General features: G+C 33.0%; 2 protein-coding genes across 2 annotated transcripts; one reads left to right on the forward strand and one right to left on the reverse strand.

The window, feature by feature from the left end:
* Positions 1–1,970: 1,970 nt before the first annotated feature.
* LOC143621336 ((+)-neomenthol dehydrogenase-like) lies at positions 1,971–12,348 on the forward strand. The gene is made up of 5 exons (XM_077092788.1): positions 1,971–1,984; positions 2,065–2,308; positions 2,726–2,791; positions 11,650–11,838; positions 11,923–12,348. The coding sequence occupies exons 1-5, from the start codon at positions 1,971–1,973 to the stop codon at positions 12,346–12,348; spliced, it is 939 nt and encodes a 312-aa protein (XP_076948903.1).
* Positions 12,349–13,686: 1,338 nt separating this feature from the next.
* Positions 13,687–15,821, reverse strand: LOC143621337 (uncharacterized). The gene is made up of 3 exons (XM_077092789.1): positions 15,593–15,821; positions 14,784–14,969; positions 13,687–13,959 (listed from the first exon to the last, which is right to left on the reverse strand). The coding sequence occupies exons 1-3, from the start codon at positions 15,659–15,661 to the stop codon at positions 13,756–13,758; spliced, it is 459 nt and encodes a 152-aa protein (XP_076948904.1). The 5' UTR covers positions 15,662–15,821; the 3' UTR covers positions 13,687–13,755.
* Between the last annotated feature and the right edge of the window lie 2,157 nt (positions 15,822–17,978).

Raw genomic sequence — 17,978 nt, forward strand, 5'->3', positions numbered from 1 at the left:
AATTAAGTTTTACAACCAAAAAGTTAACAATAAAGTCTTTAAACGAAAGTTCGGTTTTCGGTTCGGATCTAGTTTCGGGTTAAGACCGAGTTTAGAATCTACAAACCCATAACCATAGAACTTATAAAAAATGATTTTAGAAACTTAAATCTAACATAAAGCATGTTTAAACAATTATTTAACAAAAAACTAGTAAACAAAGTTCGGTTTACGGTCTAGAGCTATTTACGGTTAAACCGAGGCTAGAGTCTTAAACCCTTAACCGTGGAACTTGTAAATATAACAAACAACCTAAAATGAGCAGAAGTTAGACATGGTTAGTATGTATAAACAAGTTATATATATACTCATCCTATATATATATATATATATATATATATATATATATATATATATATATATCAAGAACACGAAGTCCTCCATAAAGCCTTGCCTTACGAGGCCTGAAACTTAACCAACCGTGGCCGGATAAGTAACTACCAAAGGTAAAAGGGGTGTATATTATATATATATGTTGTGCCATAAACTTCAAGTATTAATAAGGTTAGACAAGTTAATAAAAACCAAGAAATATGGTCGCCAGGAACAAAGAAAACAACCTTAAATATCAATGAATTTGAATGAGAAAATGAAATGGGAGCATGGATGGATGTTGGAATGGGTCTTGTATTTATGGGACAAGGTTTGGAGGGTTAAACAAGAGGTTTAATGTGTAAAAACCGAGTTTTGGACAAAAGAACCAATAAGAAAACATAAAAGGCAGATTCTGGTCTGTAGGTGGTCGCGCCACGCGACCCTAGGTGGCTTCTCCTATCGCGCGGCGCGATGGGGTGCATGGCTGGATTATTTTTGAGCTTTTAAAAATGACAGAATGCCCCCCAAAGTTGGTTTTTAAGTGTTTTAACGTAAGGCCCGAAAATGATGTTTTCAAGACTCAACAAGTGTAAAACAATATTGAAACATAAAATCCACTATTTTAAATATATCAAGGGTTTCGGTTTATAAAACGGGTCAGTTTACATAATAAATAAATACAAAACGAAAATACGGTTAACCCGAAATTGACGAATGTCACAAACATTACGGAAAACAAACGAATTTGTGTACACGCACTGCACTTTGTTTCAACTTTCGGGATCGGCAATGCTCGGATCTTCCCAACGCCTGAGTGTTACCGACTAACGCCACTCAATTGATCCAACTCAAATTTTATATATATATTTTTTATTTTTGGTTTTTAGTTCCGGTAGCATAACGCACTTTACTGAAACCGGCCTAATTTTGCGTCAACTTACCGCCTCAACGCCCGATACCGACAATATTTGGGTTTATCATTGCCCGAGTTTTACCAACATGTCCGGCGCAACGCGCCGTGTATAAGACTAGTTAATAAATAAAAGTAGTTTCTATAAATATATAAATAAACTTATCAATACATTACTAACCATTTTGTAAAGAACTTTCTAAACTACTACAAAAGAACAATTGTTTATATAAAAATTATATTAATACTACCAATTATTAATTTAGATGATTTATGCAATACTTTAATAATTTTATCTATTTTTTATTATTATTCAATTAAATATGTCTTCAGCCCGTGTATTATATATGTGAAACAAATATATGTGGCATAAATAGAGACAAAAAACCCAACCAACTTAAAACCTAAAACCATATGATAAAGAGTAAAGATAGGGCAACGAGTTAAACGTATTTATATAATAATTAACATGATAATGCATGCTAATATAGAACCAATAATATGTTAAGGAAACGAAAACAACACATTAAAGAATTTTGCATGTATTACATGTTTTAGCACGATGGTTGTGGTTTCATGTGCAGCCACATGAAAACATAAATTAAAAAATTATGAATATCATTTTAATGCGAGATAAATTAAAGAAGAGAGGCTGCTCACTTCTTCGCATCTCTATTTTTCTCCCTATTTTTATTTCCTTGTGTCAATGGAGGAGAAAAGGTACATCTAATTTATCATGTTTATATTCAGAATCTTTTGAACATTATGTCAATCTAAATGCTTGTTTAAAAAATATCCAGATTTGCAATTGTGACAGGAGGAAACAGAGGAATAGGACTTGAAATATGTCGTCAACTTGCTTCAAATGGAGTTGAGGTCATATTATCATTAAGATATCAAAGTCGTGGGGAAGATGTTGTGAGGAAACTCAAAGATTCTGGCATGTCTAATGTTATTTTTCGTCAACTAGATATCAACGATCCATCTAGTATCACGAGTTTGGCCGAATTTGTAAAAACACACTTTGGAAAGCTAGATATCTTGGTAAGCAAGACATATCTTCAAATATTTCGAAATCTTAATATTTTAGAGCATCATATAGTAAACTTTGGTTTAAAGAAACAAACAAAAGGCCATTTTCAAGAGCATTTGATCCTCTAACCATTTATGGGTTCAACAAATATATTTGAGTTATTGGATTTTAATAATTTTAACTTTGGTCTATTGATCGAAATTAATCTCAACTCATAAAATGTTTATAGATAGTTCAACTATGAATAAATTTCTTTCAGTAATTTCATACATATTTTCCAAGTCATCAAAAAGCTAACATGGTTACTTTTCAGCTACTTTTAAAAGTTGGGATTATATGTTTTAATTTGATGTGTTTTTGCGTACTTTAATAATTTTTCATTGTTCTCCTATGTTACATTAATGATTGTAGAGTTAAATTTTCTACAGGTTAATAATGCAGTAGAATCTGGAATGATCATAAATGAAAAGGAGTTCGTAGCCGGAGGAGGGTTTGTAAGTTTTTTTTATACATTATTATTAATAATGTATATTATTTAAGAAATAGTCATATCATTTGAAATATTTTCAAATATACAACTATTAACATGGTTGTAAAATCACGTCTAGGCGTCGTTTAATCACTAGTTGGTACCCCGTCGACAAGTCACCGATTAATTGCTATTTAGTCAAATTGGTCAACAAAGTTGAAAACTTTATATATATAATTTGTTATATATACATGTACATTTGAGAAATTACATATCCAACTAGTCCCGTTATATCCCTATTAATTTCGATTAATCGTTATTCTTTATCTCACCGTCCGCTATAACACTGACTGTTAGTATTTGTCGTATTTGTCCGAGCATCACGATTTATATATGCTCATATATTTATTTTCTATTCGTCAGCTTATCTTATACACCGTCACGGGTGGTTCGATCTTTAGAAGTCGTATAGTGTAGGATCCACCACTTGACCCATCTAATTTATTAATCAAGTCTTTGGTGGATCCCGCTTTTTTCCTTATTTCATGGCATGACATGTTTGGAATATTATATGATTCATATTATCTAATATTCTAATCCGTTGATTAAAACAAACAAACAAATTCACTAAAATAATCATAACACCAAACTCCCTAGTAGCCAATTTGATAGAGACATATGCCTGTCTAGACATATGCCATTTAGAAAGAAGGTCCGAGGTTCAAACCTAGAATATTTACGGTTAAAAAAATTATAAATCAAACTCCATAGATTACATTAATATCATCCCATTTAAAGCTACAGTAAAAATTAAAAGTAAAATCACATTGGTTGTCTGGCTATTTATAAGATTCGATCCATGATTATGATTAAAAGCCGAGATTAACAGCTCAATACACAGATTTAAGTTTTGACATGAGATTTTTTTTCGAACGACTTTTTTTTTCTTTTTGTGTTTTAGGATAAACAGTTAATGTAGAAAAATATCGGATACCGATATATATTTGAGATATTGGTTATCACGGTGAGATATCGTTGGGATATTGGTAATTATTAATATCATGTAAAATTCATATATATATATATATATATATATATATATATATATATATATAGATAGAGAGAGAGAGAGAGAGAGAGAGAGAGAGAGAAATTTAATACCAATAATTCAATATACTCTCATACCATTAACAAATTAACCTTTTGCAACTTGTAAAACACTAACAGTCATAGCAAGTAGGAGCTGATTAAAACTTTAAACACTGACATTGAACACTAAAAATTGATAATTAGGACTTAAAACATTGATATCGGGATTATCGTTGATATATTGGTCAAATATCCGCCCAATATCGGTAAACTATCGGTCAGTATCGCTGATATTATTGGTGCCGATATTCTGACCGATATTTTACTAAGGGACCGATAACCGATATATATCACTGATATATCGGTGATATATCGGCTATATCAACTGCATAGGATTTAGGTCACTGCACTTTTTAAATTTGAGAGTCATGTTGTCTCACTCTGGCCAAAATATGTTGTCTTAATTGGGCTCACGTTGGCTTCAGAGTTTGGCTTGGGAGTTCCCCGGGAAACCATACCGCCATCTGTCACTTGATAGTTGTTGTGCCACCACAAGAGCATAACTCTCTGGCGTAACATATAGAGAAACGAAAACCCAGGTGAGCTTGGGATTCGAACTAAGAACCTTGCATAAAGCCAGACTCAAATACTTCAGTGTCATAATCCATCAAAAGTGACTTAAGTGGAGGACAGCGGTGAATCCAGAAATTTTTGCTACGTTGGCACAAAATGGATTAGTAAAAGAATGGGTCGGGTCAAAGAGAACAAGACCGACCAACCATCATGAAAGCCCGGAGCAGAATGAACTTTTGAGGCACATGAAAGGATACATTGGTCTTTTTATACACCATCCTTATAAATTTTAATATAAATTTGTTCAGCTTTAAGAATAACTAATAGTACAATTATAGGTTAAGGCAATATTGGATATTAATTATTTAATGTAATACAAAGAGAAAAAAGTTTTAACCAATTAGTGTGGTGCAAACACGATTCAAACTGTATAACACTTAGGGGTTGTTTGGTTCATTTAGATATGAATGAGTCAGATCTGAATTAGCCTATGTCTCATTCAGCAACAACATGAGTCTGACTTAGGGATAAGCGTGGAGTACCAGTACCGATCCCGAAATTCAAAATTTTTTTGTACCAGTACCGAAAATACTGGTTAAGTACCGGGTTTTCGGTATGATACTGATTTGGTACCGAATTTGAGAAAACAAATATCGTGATTTAATAAAGATCTGGTATTCAGTTCGTTTTTGGGGGTACCGTTTTGGAATCCAATTAAACCGATTCCCTATTAAAATAACATATTCAAACTTTGACACATTTGACAATACATGTGGTTTCTAAAATAAACAAAGATAATAACTAACATTCAATTTCAATATAAAAATGATAAGCAGTTGACTAGAAAAAAGTCAACACATCACTAGACATGCATACCTGCTTCTTGATATGAGTGCTCTTGCTTTGAGTTTGAAGAGAGGGCAATATCATTATTGTCTCCTGTATTATATATATATATATAAACAATTAATAAGTTAACAATAGATACATAGTCTAGAATCCATGTCCATATTATTCTTTAAGGTCATCAGCTTGAAAGAACAAGATATCATCAACTCGAAAATCAAACGATCCAGAATGACTTTCTATAAAGTATAAACTTGACTTTTATGAATTATGAGGCACCTTTATAAACAAGTTACATGATATAAAAGCTATTACCTCATTTGCTAAAGACAATACTTACTAAAAACAAGATTTAATTCAATAAAAAATCCAAATGCATTAATGTTGCTGCTGCCACTAACTCAACATTCAGTATTAACGGAATTGTTACTGCCACTAGCCTGAAGGGTTGTTTGGATTTTGGAGTTTGAATCACATCAGTTGATAATAATACTAATAATAAAACATGCAAACATTTCAAGAATCAAGTATCAAACATGAGCACCTATCATTGAACATATTTTTCTATCAAAACACAAAAACCTAACACTACAACAGGATAGTTAAAAGTTAAAAGACACTAAGATAGTTAAAAGTTAAAAGACACTAAGATCATTGAACATATTTTCTACCAAAACATGAGCACCTTTTCATGTGCTATCCATTTCCTTGAGTGTGCTTAAGCCTTGTCACGTGCCGTCCCTTTCCCCTTTTCATTTTGCTTTTGTATCGCATCTTTCAATCTAAATAGAATTAACAAGAACAGAATAAAGTTAACACCCCATTATAAAACCAATATATTATGATATACCGAAATCAATCAAGAACTAGTAGTCTAGTATTACCTATGGAAACATCGTCATCCTTTAATATATCTTCCACGTCATCCACACTATGTTTTTTTTACTTTCTCACCCAATCTTGGGTGCAAATCAAAACTTCAACAATGTTAGTTAACCTTGTTCTGTAAGCGTCTAGTATACGACCGCCGGTGCTAAACGCCGATTCAGATGCGACCATGGAAATTTGAATTTCCAAAATGTCAAAATTAAACAAACTTAATAAACAACTATAATATAACTAGTAATGATAGATAAATGATAAAAGGTAAGTCAATTTACCTCGAGCCATCCGAGATATAGTTGGGAATCTATTTGCATTTTGCTTCCACCACTTAAGTATGTCAAATGGCATACTATAATCCACTATTTGCTCATTCAAATACCTTTGTAACTCAGTGTCCTTACTAGTCGATGGACTTCCAATCTTATGTAGGAACTTCATAAAGAATTCATTGCCATCATCACATACAACGACATCGTCATTACGTGCTTCTTGGGATGACGAATTGTGATCAACCTTTTCAAGTATTTCTTTGTATGTTTGAAATAGATCATCTAACCTACTTACAAGCTCAATCTTCTTCACTGATACCATCTTTTTAATGTTGCCCACACTCCAATTATCATCCTTGGATTTGTTAATAATCATATCTTCATAACAATGTTCAATAAAACGTAATTTCATGGTGGGATCCAAGATAATAGCAAAATACATGTAGTCATTAAGTTTGTCAAACTTCCCCCAATAGTTGTCATATTTCTTACGCATTGAACTAACCATTATGGAAAAACTTGGATCACAATCCCACACCCGTAGATGTTCGTCTACATCTAGGATTTCTCTAACAAATATGTGGGCCAAGGGCTTTAATGTGGCCAATGCAATTTCTGTTTTATTCTTAAACTCTTTTAGAAATTCAACCAACTTTTCACAAGTACCAAAGTCCGAATGTTCAGGTAGTCGTTCTAAATCGTGAATATAACTGTTATCTTGAACTTCATAAGAGAAAAAATACCTCCCCTAAATCCACCGTCGTTTTCAACATCTTGTAGGTATAATTCCACCTAGTAGGCATATCTCCACACAAAAACCTACTTGTTTGAACATTTGACTCTTCTATGCACTTTTTGAACTTGGTCATTCTTTGTGTTGAGTTTCGAGTATGCCTAACTGCTTTTCGTATACACTCAACATGATAACTATTTTATGTTAAACCATCTTTTATGATTAGGTTTATACACTTAATATGAAAATGTCTCCCCTCATCATACAAATTAGGTAGTTTTCTCAACAAATAAGCAATCGCCTTATCATTACTAGACGCGTTGTCAACCGTCATAGTCATAACATTTTTAATACCCCAACCATGAATACACTGCAATAACTCTTGACCAATATCCTCCCATTTATGACTATGAATGGGCCTAAAATTAACAATTCGTTTATGCATTACCCAATCATCATCAATGAAGTGTGCCATCAGAACCATGTAGTTAACCTGTTGACATGAGGATGTCTGTGTGTCGGTGGTCAAGTGTACAGTGTTGGTAGGTTTACTTACATATGCTAACAAATTATTCATTTCCTCAATATAATACTTTGCAATATCTCTAGACAATTTATGTCTTGATGGCAAAACAAATTTTTCATTCAAAGCATTGGTGTATTTAATAAAAGTCGGATGCTCCAAAAGCTTAAAAGGTAATTCGGCAACAATAAAAAAAATCTAGTAAAGCTTTCATGATTCTGGAATTGTCATGTTTTCAAATTGTCACGCTACCTTCTCCACTAGGTTCCTTTTTAAACTCCGAATTAGTTTGCTTATTGACTAACTCAGGATTTTTGACACAAGCCGGAGTGTGTTGTTTAAGACTCGACGTATCGTTTCGATGTGGATCAGATTTAATACGCTCTTTATGCCACTTGCACTTTCCGTACTTCCGACGCACTCCATCCTTCTGTTTTAGATAACAACATCATAAGGTTTCCAATACACAGATCTCTCGCCTCCAGTTTTAGGTTTCTTTTCGCCTCCTATTTTAGGTTTTTTTTTTGAAACATTTTTCTTTTTTTGGTTGTTTTCTCTCGCGACTTGATTTTGGTTTCACCTCTTTACGTGATTTTTAATCATCACTAAGGTCAACATGGTCATTTTGAAGGGTATCAAAAACGTATGTTTCATCATCATCATCATCCTACAAAGTACAGATCACATAAAACAATAAGCCTTATACTATATTATAAAGGTAACATGAAAAACTAACAAACAAACTTACTTGAGAATGAGGGGGTTCATTTAAGAAAGAAGAACAAGATGTCATCCCTAACCGTGACCAGTTTGTAAATGACCTACAAAACTTAACTGATAACTTGTAATTTACATATAAACATGAAATTAACAAAACTAGGGTTTTAATGCAACTTAATGGTGAAAATCTAGGGATTAAGGTAATGCTGATGGTGACAAACGTTGTGGGAAGGAGGGCGATTAGGTGTTAATCGCGGGATGGAGTCATGGGAGGATGGAGGTGTGGTGGTGTATGAAGGTGGTGTGAAGGTTACACTAACTAAGAGTTGGTGAGGGTTATATTTTTATGGATAACATTTAAACTGGGACTTATATAAACTTTCGGTACTAAACCGTTAACTGAAAAAACCGGTACCTGAATTTTGAAAATACTTGGTACCGGTACCGAATTTAATCGGTTCGGGATTTTCTGTACCGGTACCAAATGCTCATCCCTTGTCTGACTAATTCAGACCTAATTAACATGCTGAAGTCTGAATGAATCAGATGATTACATTAAACATCTGAATGGTTTCATTTAGATGCAAACAACCCCTTAGTTTTTCAATTTCAAAATACAATGAATAATAAAAATGCATGATCAAACCCTAAATGAAATAAAATAATATGCAAATAAAACTATTGAATTGAATTCATAATTCTTACATATTTTAACTTAAAGGTCAAGTTATTCTATAAAAGGGAACATAAATGAGAAGGATGAGAAGATTTTTTAGCAAAAAAAACCCCTAAAAATAATGAAAAATTAATTAAAAAAATCATAACTCAAATTTGAATAAAAAAAAGAAAAATGTAAAAACACAAAATGTTTCCACTGTCTTCCTTGTTCTAAAAAAAACTCGGAAAAGACACCATGTTTAGTGCAAAAGATCATTGTCTTATTGTTTATAATTGTGTTGTGTTTACTTTCGTCATTGATTGTGTCTTTTTTTCTTTGCATTGCGTCTTTTTTTCTTGATATTGTGGTATACTACTCAACATTGTTTTATATTTTGTTCGGCATTGTGTTATATTTTGCGATCTATTGTGTCTTTTTCTATCATTGTGTTGTTTGTTCATTTTCAGCATTGTTTCTTTTTCTTTCGCCATTGTGTCTTTTCGTCATTTTTCTTGAACATTTTGGCTTTCTAATTTTTTTGATTTTTCTTGATATATTGAGTTATGATTTTGATGCAGTTTCAGAAGCGATCAATGACTCAAGACACTCAGGATAATCAAAGACGATAAAACCGAATCAAAGATTCAAGAACAAAGTTCTTATAATTCAAATTCAATATCAAAAACTACCTAAGCAATAAACCCTAGCACCCTATTTATACTAATAGAAAATGAGATAAACTTGGAAACCAAGTAAACTTAAACTAATAAAAGATATGAAAAGTACAAATTCAAATTATGAAATATTCCAGCATCAGATTTTTTATTATTATTATTATTTTTTGAATTTTCTTAAGAGTTTTTTGTATGACTACAAATCTTTCTCACATTTCTCATTTTTGTCTTTCTTCTTATTTTAACTTTACCTAACTTAAATCAATTTCTTTATCAAAGTAAAACAATATTAAAAAATTAAAAAGAATAAAAAAAATAAGTTAATTTTTTTAGAATTTTACTAAATTTAATATTATTAGCCGTAAATTGGTTGTTCATGTTAGTCAACCTAAATACTAAATTTCATTGAAAATTATACACTATAAAAGAAAAAGTAATTAAATATTGTCAATACTTCATCTTCTTCATTAACCATATAACCCCGCTCGTATTTACCATTGGTTGGGAAATCATAACCACTTTTAAGCATTTTTCCTCTTCTTTAACTTTTCTACCTATTAGCAAAGTAAACATCGATGGTAACCGAGGGTAGGCACACACTCATTGTTGACTAATCATATACTAATGTATACACGCAAACACGGCAATCCGGTAGGGACGATGGGCACCGGCCCACCTAGCAAAGCTCTAAATCCGTCCCTGGTGGGGGATCGAACTTGGTCTCTATCGAAGAACTCAAGCCTTCTATCAATAGGCCGTAAGTCTTTATTATACAATTTCATTTGTAGAATATGTTAATAATAGTCCATTTAGGGATATCCACTCTAGTGAGTAGCGAGACAACATACCTTTTAAGGGGGGTTTTAGTGTTCAAAATTAGGCACATAAGTAATTTAGAATTATTAGTATAAAATAGAGTATATGTAACAATATTGTCAATTAAAAAAAATACGGGTATTACATTTATGCATAAGTAAAATATTTGTGAACCATCATTTATCATATATAAAAAACAAACTAAGTTTTAATTTAAAAAACGGTTAAGACCATCCAACCAAACCGTGTGGATCATCACCCAACCACTCAGTCTGTCTCGTTTGCCAGTTTCAAAAATAATAGTCAACAATTTAGCGTGTGTTTATAATGTCTGTACTATATTATAATGCATAACACAATGGCATCTTAAGTTTTAAATAATACAATTATTAATGCTAATTATACAACACATAATGCATCTAATAAATAGTTTATAGTATGGATGAGCAAGTGGTACCGGTACCGAACTAGTTACTTTTGGTACCCACTCGGTAACCACTTTTTGAGGTCTTAAGATCGGCACACAAATGGTATTTTACCCATTTTTTGCTTTCGGTGTCGGTACCGTACCGAGCATTTTCGGTATTGATACCCAGTTTTGGCGATTTTTGATATTGGTATTTCGATATCGGTACCAAGCTCATTCCTAGTTTAAGGGAAACACATTTATTCATGAACTTTTGTGGTTATTTAAAAAATACTTACAGTTTAGCCCACCTTGTTTTTACTCCAATTTTGCTTATATAAAGACTAATTGACATTTTTACCTAATTATCTTTACCCTATATGTCTTTTAATTTCATTCTTAAACCAACATCCCCACATTTTTTAAACAATCATAAATTTTTCATGTGTTAATATTTAAAACACAATATACCATAAATATGAGCATTTTATACTTTTTACTTTTTAGTATGATATTGTTATAGTTTTTTTAATTAATTAAAATTCACATGCTATATGATTACTAGTGTATGTGTTCCCCACCACATAATGTGGTGGACCTCTATATAGCGTGTGTGTTTGTGTGTATTAAAATGAGTCAAATGGGGATTGTGACCATTATATTTGTGCTAAGTTGTGTGTTATTGGATTAGTTACAAGTCTCTGATGAGAAGGCGCATCTATTAACCAACATTATCAAAGAGCCTTACGAATTGGGAGAAAATTGTATAAAGACAAATTACTACGCAACCAAAGCCGTTACCGAATTGCTTATCCCTCTTCTCCAAGTTTCTAAATCCCTGAGAATGGTTAATGTTACCTCTGGCTATGGACATTTATTCGTAAGTAGTCAACTCATTTATGCATAAAAAATAACGGAAATTGCATTTAGTTAACAAAATACGCTATTATTTTCTTGTTTATAGTGGTTTCACAATGAAAAGTTGATAGAGGAGTTGCTAGATATTGACAACTTAACCGAAGAGAGGATAGATGAGATAATCCAATGGTTTTTAACTGATTTCAAGGCTGGGAAGTTGCAAGAGAGTGGATGGCCACTAACAGTCTCTGCTTACAAAGTTTCGAAAGCTGCTATTAATGCTTACACAAGGCTGATGGCGAGAAAGTATGAAACTATTCTTGTGAAATGTGTGCATCCTGGGTATGTTATGACAGATATGTCATTTCAAACCGGAACCCTTACTGTGGAAGAGGGTGCTAAAGGTCCGGTGATGGCCGCTTTGTTGCCAAATAATGGGCCTTCTGGTGTATACTTTCATGAAACACAAATAGCTTCGTTTTCACCGATGGAATATGCTACTTTTGTGAAAGCATTTTATGAGGGGAAATGATATTCATATGTAACAGTGTTGCTTCTACTTGTTCTTTGAAATTTGAGTTTGTTTGCTTTACTGATAGACAAATATATATTTTTTCACACTGAAGAATATTTAAGGTTAAAAGGGACCTGGCATAATGGGAGGGTCGGGTCGGGTCGGGAGGCATGCTAGGTGAAAACTGGCCAATTTAGAAAGAGGTTACAATGGGCACAACATTAATAGCCCAAATTTGCAGATTCTATTTGCAGGTTTGGTTTCAGTTTCGCACAACCGTTGTAACTCACTATAGAATCAACTTCCTTACATAAATGATATCTTGTTGTGCGATAAATGGGCAATCTAGTTGCATCCTTGTAAATAGATTTTCATTTCGTTAAGAGAAAAGGTTACTTAGGGAGTTTTTTTTGTGAATTTTGTATTGACAAAATGGTAAATCTGATGATATTTTACGTAGGCAGCTCTTAGATGTCTCCTTTTGTGATCCAAATATAGGTCATTCCTCGTTCTTGCTTGTGTTGGCGTTTTAAACTCGTTATATACTTCACTATAGTTGTTATAGTCTAATAGGTTTTATGTACTATAAAACTCTGTATGCAGATCCTTGATGCAGAGCGTAAGCATAAAAGATAAAGAAAATTGTTTCGTAACTGAATAATGAAAACATTAAAGAAGTCCCTTTTATTAGAAGTTCAAAACTTGAAAGGTATTGCCCAGAACCAATGAATAAATTACATCTCGTTTTTACCTAATTTCACCCCAAAGTACTTGCTTCATAAGGGACGATGTTCTCAAACTATCCTATTCAGTTTTCCACACAAATCAATACCGTTCCAGCTTTCACATTAGACTACTTTTACCCAATTTGTTTCACCAAAAGACTTTCCCAAACTAAAGGGAGTGCGCTGTTGAGCGGTGTTCTGATTACCGTTTAGTCAATAGTTATACATTTAGATTTTAAATTATCAAAACTCGGATATACACAACTATAATATATTCCAATAACCGGTATCACGTAAAGAATTTATCGGTTTCAAACATTTTCATCACACATTATTAAAATGCATATCCTGTAATGGCTTTTTCGGGTTTGTTGGCCACACTTACCACCATCAGGAGACTTCATACTAGAAATACGTCTAGGCGAGAACAATAGGCTCGTCAAACACTCACGTTTTAGCAAGTATGACGATTGACACAAGTACACATTGTACTAATACGTATTTGATTACTAGCATGGAAAGCTATATGTAAAGAGCAGTAAAAGATCCATTATAGTATGTACGTACACGCAATGCCTTGCGTTCATGTCTAGATATTATATATATAGAGAGAATGCCAATATGGAAAAAATGTACACCAATGTTGGAAATCTTAACCACAGTAAATGCTTTAGGAATTTGAACAGCCGGTGACATAACATTACATCCCGGACTCCTCAAGGAGTCTAAGAATGTTATGTTCAGGTGCACTGATTGATGGCAATATCATCCGATTGGTTCGAGGTCGTGACTTTGTTCTAGGTGTCTCGGGTCCAGGTGGGCCCCCCGCTTCTTCCTGCATTATTGGCAAGTCAACCCTCCTTTGCGCCCCAGCAGATACGCGCTCTTTCCATATTCTTCCGTCCTTTTATGTCACAAAAGAAATATGTCAGCAAATACAATCCAATAATGTAATGCCAAGCACACATAGGTACAAATATTTCATAACGGGACCAGCTGCCTTCAGGTTGGACCAGTTTTAAATACCGGATAGAGTCATAAATAATTTAAAAAATTACATATAGGGGTGTTGTTTTCAAAGATGCATACATATGATGTGGTTCATCAAAACACTAAATTATCGAGAACAAAAAATAACATACTTAAATTATATAATTTATTATCGGTGGTTCATATTACCACCTCTTACATTCAAATACGCATGTAATGTGCATAAACAACCATTAAACTAATTTGTTTTTGTGTTTTTCTTAAACGTTTAACTATACATGTGTGGTTTCTATAAATAAACAAAAGTTTGTTGATATTTTTTTAGACTATCAGAAGCGATAAATAAACATTGCATTTCAAACATTTTCCTATAATTTATTTATTTTAAATTGAACAAATGAAAGATTAATTTTGTGTTTCCTGCTCTCGCAAAAGACTGTGTTCCGGTTTAAACAAGATACGCAACTACTTTATCGTTTGGTGTTGATTTGCAATGTTAGCAAATAAAATATAATTAAATAAAATATTGAGCCTCAATTAGTAAGTTAATCAATAAATGGATATATTTCAAGAAAGAAATATAAAAGAGCAAAACCTTTAAAAATCCAACCAAATGATATCAAGAGAAACACATACAACTACTAGTGATCATAATGGTTCTTCATCATCTTTCTCAAATCAAGAAAACTAAACACTTGTGTAATAAAATGCAAGAAAACTAGTTTAATGATCACTTACATTGAGAATTGAGGGTTCGGGCAACGGGCACTGAATGGGTTGATCTATGTCAACTGGCTCGGTAGGATGCTCAACCGGTTTAAACTCAACAGCTATTTCAATTCCATGATGAGCAGATGACATAACTCCGGTGACACTTGTGGGTTCTATTGGAACTGCATCGGTTGAAACAACTTCCCTTTCGTCCTTCACCGGATTAAACAAAAACACAAACAGAAACAAAGTCAACAAATAAGTTTTTTCAGACACCAAAACTTGTTTGTCAGCAGTAATAATCAGAATATATGTGACTCCTTAGCTGAATTTGGTTGGGTTCTTTACCCGTATTCGGTTGTTTATAATAAAATTTCCTTGCTGCTCAAAAATAAATAAAAAATTCCTAATCCAAAGATTTCCTTGTGCAGACACTTTTAGACATTGAAAGTCAATGCTTTCAAAAGTCAAAACTCAAATTTGAGATGAAATTTTTAGTTTTTGTTTGATGGCAAAATGTTACAATGTTATATTTTTATATAGTTGCATGTTGCTTTTCATATTTTTCTTTGAAAAGAAACATTTATCATCAATTTTGATTTCATATTTACAGTGATTTGACCCTCAGAAGTCAAACCCACAATTTCCTAATCTTAAATGTCAACGCAAATTGCTCCAAAACAAATAATTTAGACCCACAAAATCAATCAAAAGAGGTCCAATAAGTTAAATAATAATATGACTGAAAACGAGATTGAAAGCAACTTGTGGAAACAAGAGAATCTACAGGATCCCAGTTCTTAGAAAGAAGAAGATGAAATGAAGAATGTTCTTACGAGTGCACTCTGGGAACGACGATGGCCGTTGTTTCTGCTAACAGAAAATCTCGAAAACAGACCCACCATGACAGACAGCAGAAGAAGAATCTTGTGGTTTGATTGATTTTGGAGCAATTAATAATAATAATAATAATAATAGGTCCAAAGGTGATCTAGGATATTGTCAGATTACATCAACTAAATAGAAGAGAGAGAGAAGGTAGCTTGATTTGGTGGGTTTTGTTGGATTCGATCTGTCTCTCGTCCTCTCTTCTCTTCCTTCTCTTCATAAATATAAGTTGGCTGCCTACACAAATATTCTTTTTTTTAATCCGTGTTTTACACCTTATTTGTTATTTGCTTAATGATAAAAATAAATAAGGTTTTTTATATTAATTGGATTCTTAAAATACTTATGAATTAATTAAATATAGAATTAATGGAAAAAAGCATATTGGGTTAACGAAAAGTACTAAAATTGCATTATTTTGGAAACGTCATGTGCTGATTTGGAAGAAATTTTAAAAATATAGTAAAGTTGCGTAGTTGGTCAAATATCAAGTATGAAAAATGACACTTGATTCAATAATGAGTATAATCAACACTATGTTATAACTCACTTGATAAAATGACTTTGACCCATGACTCATAGATAAAAAGAATGAATAAGATGGAAGATTAGAATAAAGAAAAATGTAGGCTTAACATCTAAGATTTAACATTTTTTTTATTAGCATAGTAAGATTTATTACACCATAGAAGTACAAAGTCATAGTATAAAAACTATGGGTTTGAGTTTAGTGTAAACGGGTCTAGGCTAATTTCAGGTCAACCTTATGAACCTGTCTAACTAAACAAGTCTTGTTCGTTTTCACATGGTCAAAACAATTCGGTTCATACGACCAATTTAAAGCTTTAAATCAATTGGTCCAATTGTTAACTCGGTTTTTCGAAAGGTGAACATTTAGTGACCAATGTAACTTTTTCGACGGTAAGTTTGAATGTTTCTAAGCATATACAAGGTTTTCTTTAGTAGTTGAGACATTATACGAAAGGATATGTGCGTGATGCACACTGCGAATGTTGCATTAGGCTGAAAGGTGTCATCCCGCTCGTCTCGAAAACGGAGGTGGGTGGTTCCAAAGGTGGAGGCAGTGTTTGGTGTTCCCACTTCATATCACGATGCCACTTTGATTCTTTGTTGCAAGTCTAATTTGTGATAGGTCTCCCAATTCAATGTAGTTTTTGCTGTACTTATAGGTGAGTTGTGTTTATGCCTTGTAACAACACTTACATCTCAACCATGTCGATTTCATCCATTTGCACTTCCTCACCTTAAAGGTGTGTTTGAAACTGAAATTATCATCCGCTTTGGGGAACTCCTTATTGTGGAGCAACATGGTCGAAAGACCCAATTAAGGAATATCTATGGATTGTTATTTTTTAATTTCTCAATATAGTTGGAGGTTTCCGTCACTTGAAAAATGGAATTCTTCGACAGAGAGAACAAGTTTTTAGGTTTCGTGTATATATATAAACTAACTTATGTTTATTTATCTAAAAACATACTAATAAAGTTTTTAGGTTTCGTATAGATTAAATTAAATTATTATAATAAATAACATGGTTATTAAAAGTAAATTAAAAAAGTGATGATGATGTAATAATTTTTATAATGTTTTTAGTCTTTATCATAGAAATAAAATGTATAGTCTTTTGAAAATTCAAGTAGACTGGCTTCAAATCAACAAATATAGAAATCTAACTTTTAAGGAGGTAGTATAGAGATGATTGCCTGTATGACTGTTAAAAAAAATTCATATTGTATAAAAAAGTGGGGTCCACTATTTGGAGTAGGTCAAACAACGAACAAAAATTGCGAACGGCGCCTAATAATCTAATATTGTAAGGATGAGGGGTGTGGGGCTTCAACGGGGGCGCTAGAGCCCTTTCGTTCGCGCCCTCAGGCGCTAACACCACACCACCAGGGCGCTAGCGGGGGCGCTAACGCGAAAAACAATGCAGGCGTGAGCCGGTTAGCGGGAGAAGAGAGAGGGCTGCACAACTTTTGATGGTTTTTTGACCGTTGGGAGCCGAACAAACCAAAAAAAAAATATTTTTCCTATATAATTATACCCCATTTCACCCATTTTTATACCAAAACTTCAAACCTTCACCCAAAATCAATTCATCTTCTCAATTTTTTTTTAAAAAAAATGGCTGGAAATTGGTTCCCAAACCTTGATTCAGATTATCTTGACGATGATTTATGGTCGTCACCGCACCAACCGATGTTTTATTCGGAGCCGCAAGAATCATCCGGCTTTCAACCATCCAACACACAACCGTCTCCTAACTTTGTTGTTCCGGAGACACAAGAATCACACGGTGAAGCTACGGGACC

The sequence above is a fragment of the Bidens hawaiensis genome, unplaced genomic scaffold (assembly GCF_021521415.1).
Source record: "Bidens hawaiensis isolate Kalapana, Puna unplaced genomic scaffold, B.hawaiensis_p1.1 tig00002839_1, whole genome shotgun sequence".
Taxonomy (NCBI): domain Eukaryota; kingdom Viridiplantae; phylum Streptophyta; class Magnoliopsida; order Asterales; family Asteraceae; genus Bidens; species Bidens hawaiensis.

Excerpts from the sequence above, each read along its gene's own strand:
- LOC143621337 (XM_077092789.1), bottom strand. The coding sequence starts at position 15,661 with ATGGTGGGTCTGTTTTCGAGATTTTCTGTTAGCAGAAACAACGGCCAT. Across the intron at positions 14,970-15,592 it reads GTCGTTCCCAGAGTGCACTC|GACGAAAGGGAAGTTGTTTC; the intron begins GTAAGAACATTC and ends AATCCGGTGAAG. Across the intron at positions 13,960-14,783 it reads CCGAACCCTCAATTCTCAAT|GACGGAAGAATATGGAAAGA; the intron begins GTAAGTGATCAT and ends GTGACATAAAAG.
- LOC143621336 (XM_077092788.1), top strand. Across the intron at positions 2,309-2,725 it reads TTGGAAAGCTAGATATCTTG|GTTAATAATGCAGTAGAATC; the intron begins GTAAGCAAGACA and ends AATTTTCTACAG. Across the intron at positions 11,839-11,922 it reads CTGGCTATGGACATTTATTC|TGGTTTCACAATGAAAAGTT; the intron begins GTAAGTAGTCAA and ends TCTTGTTTATAG.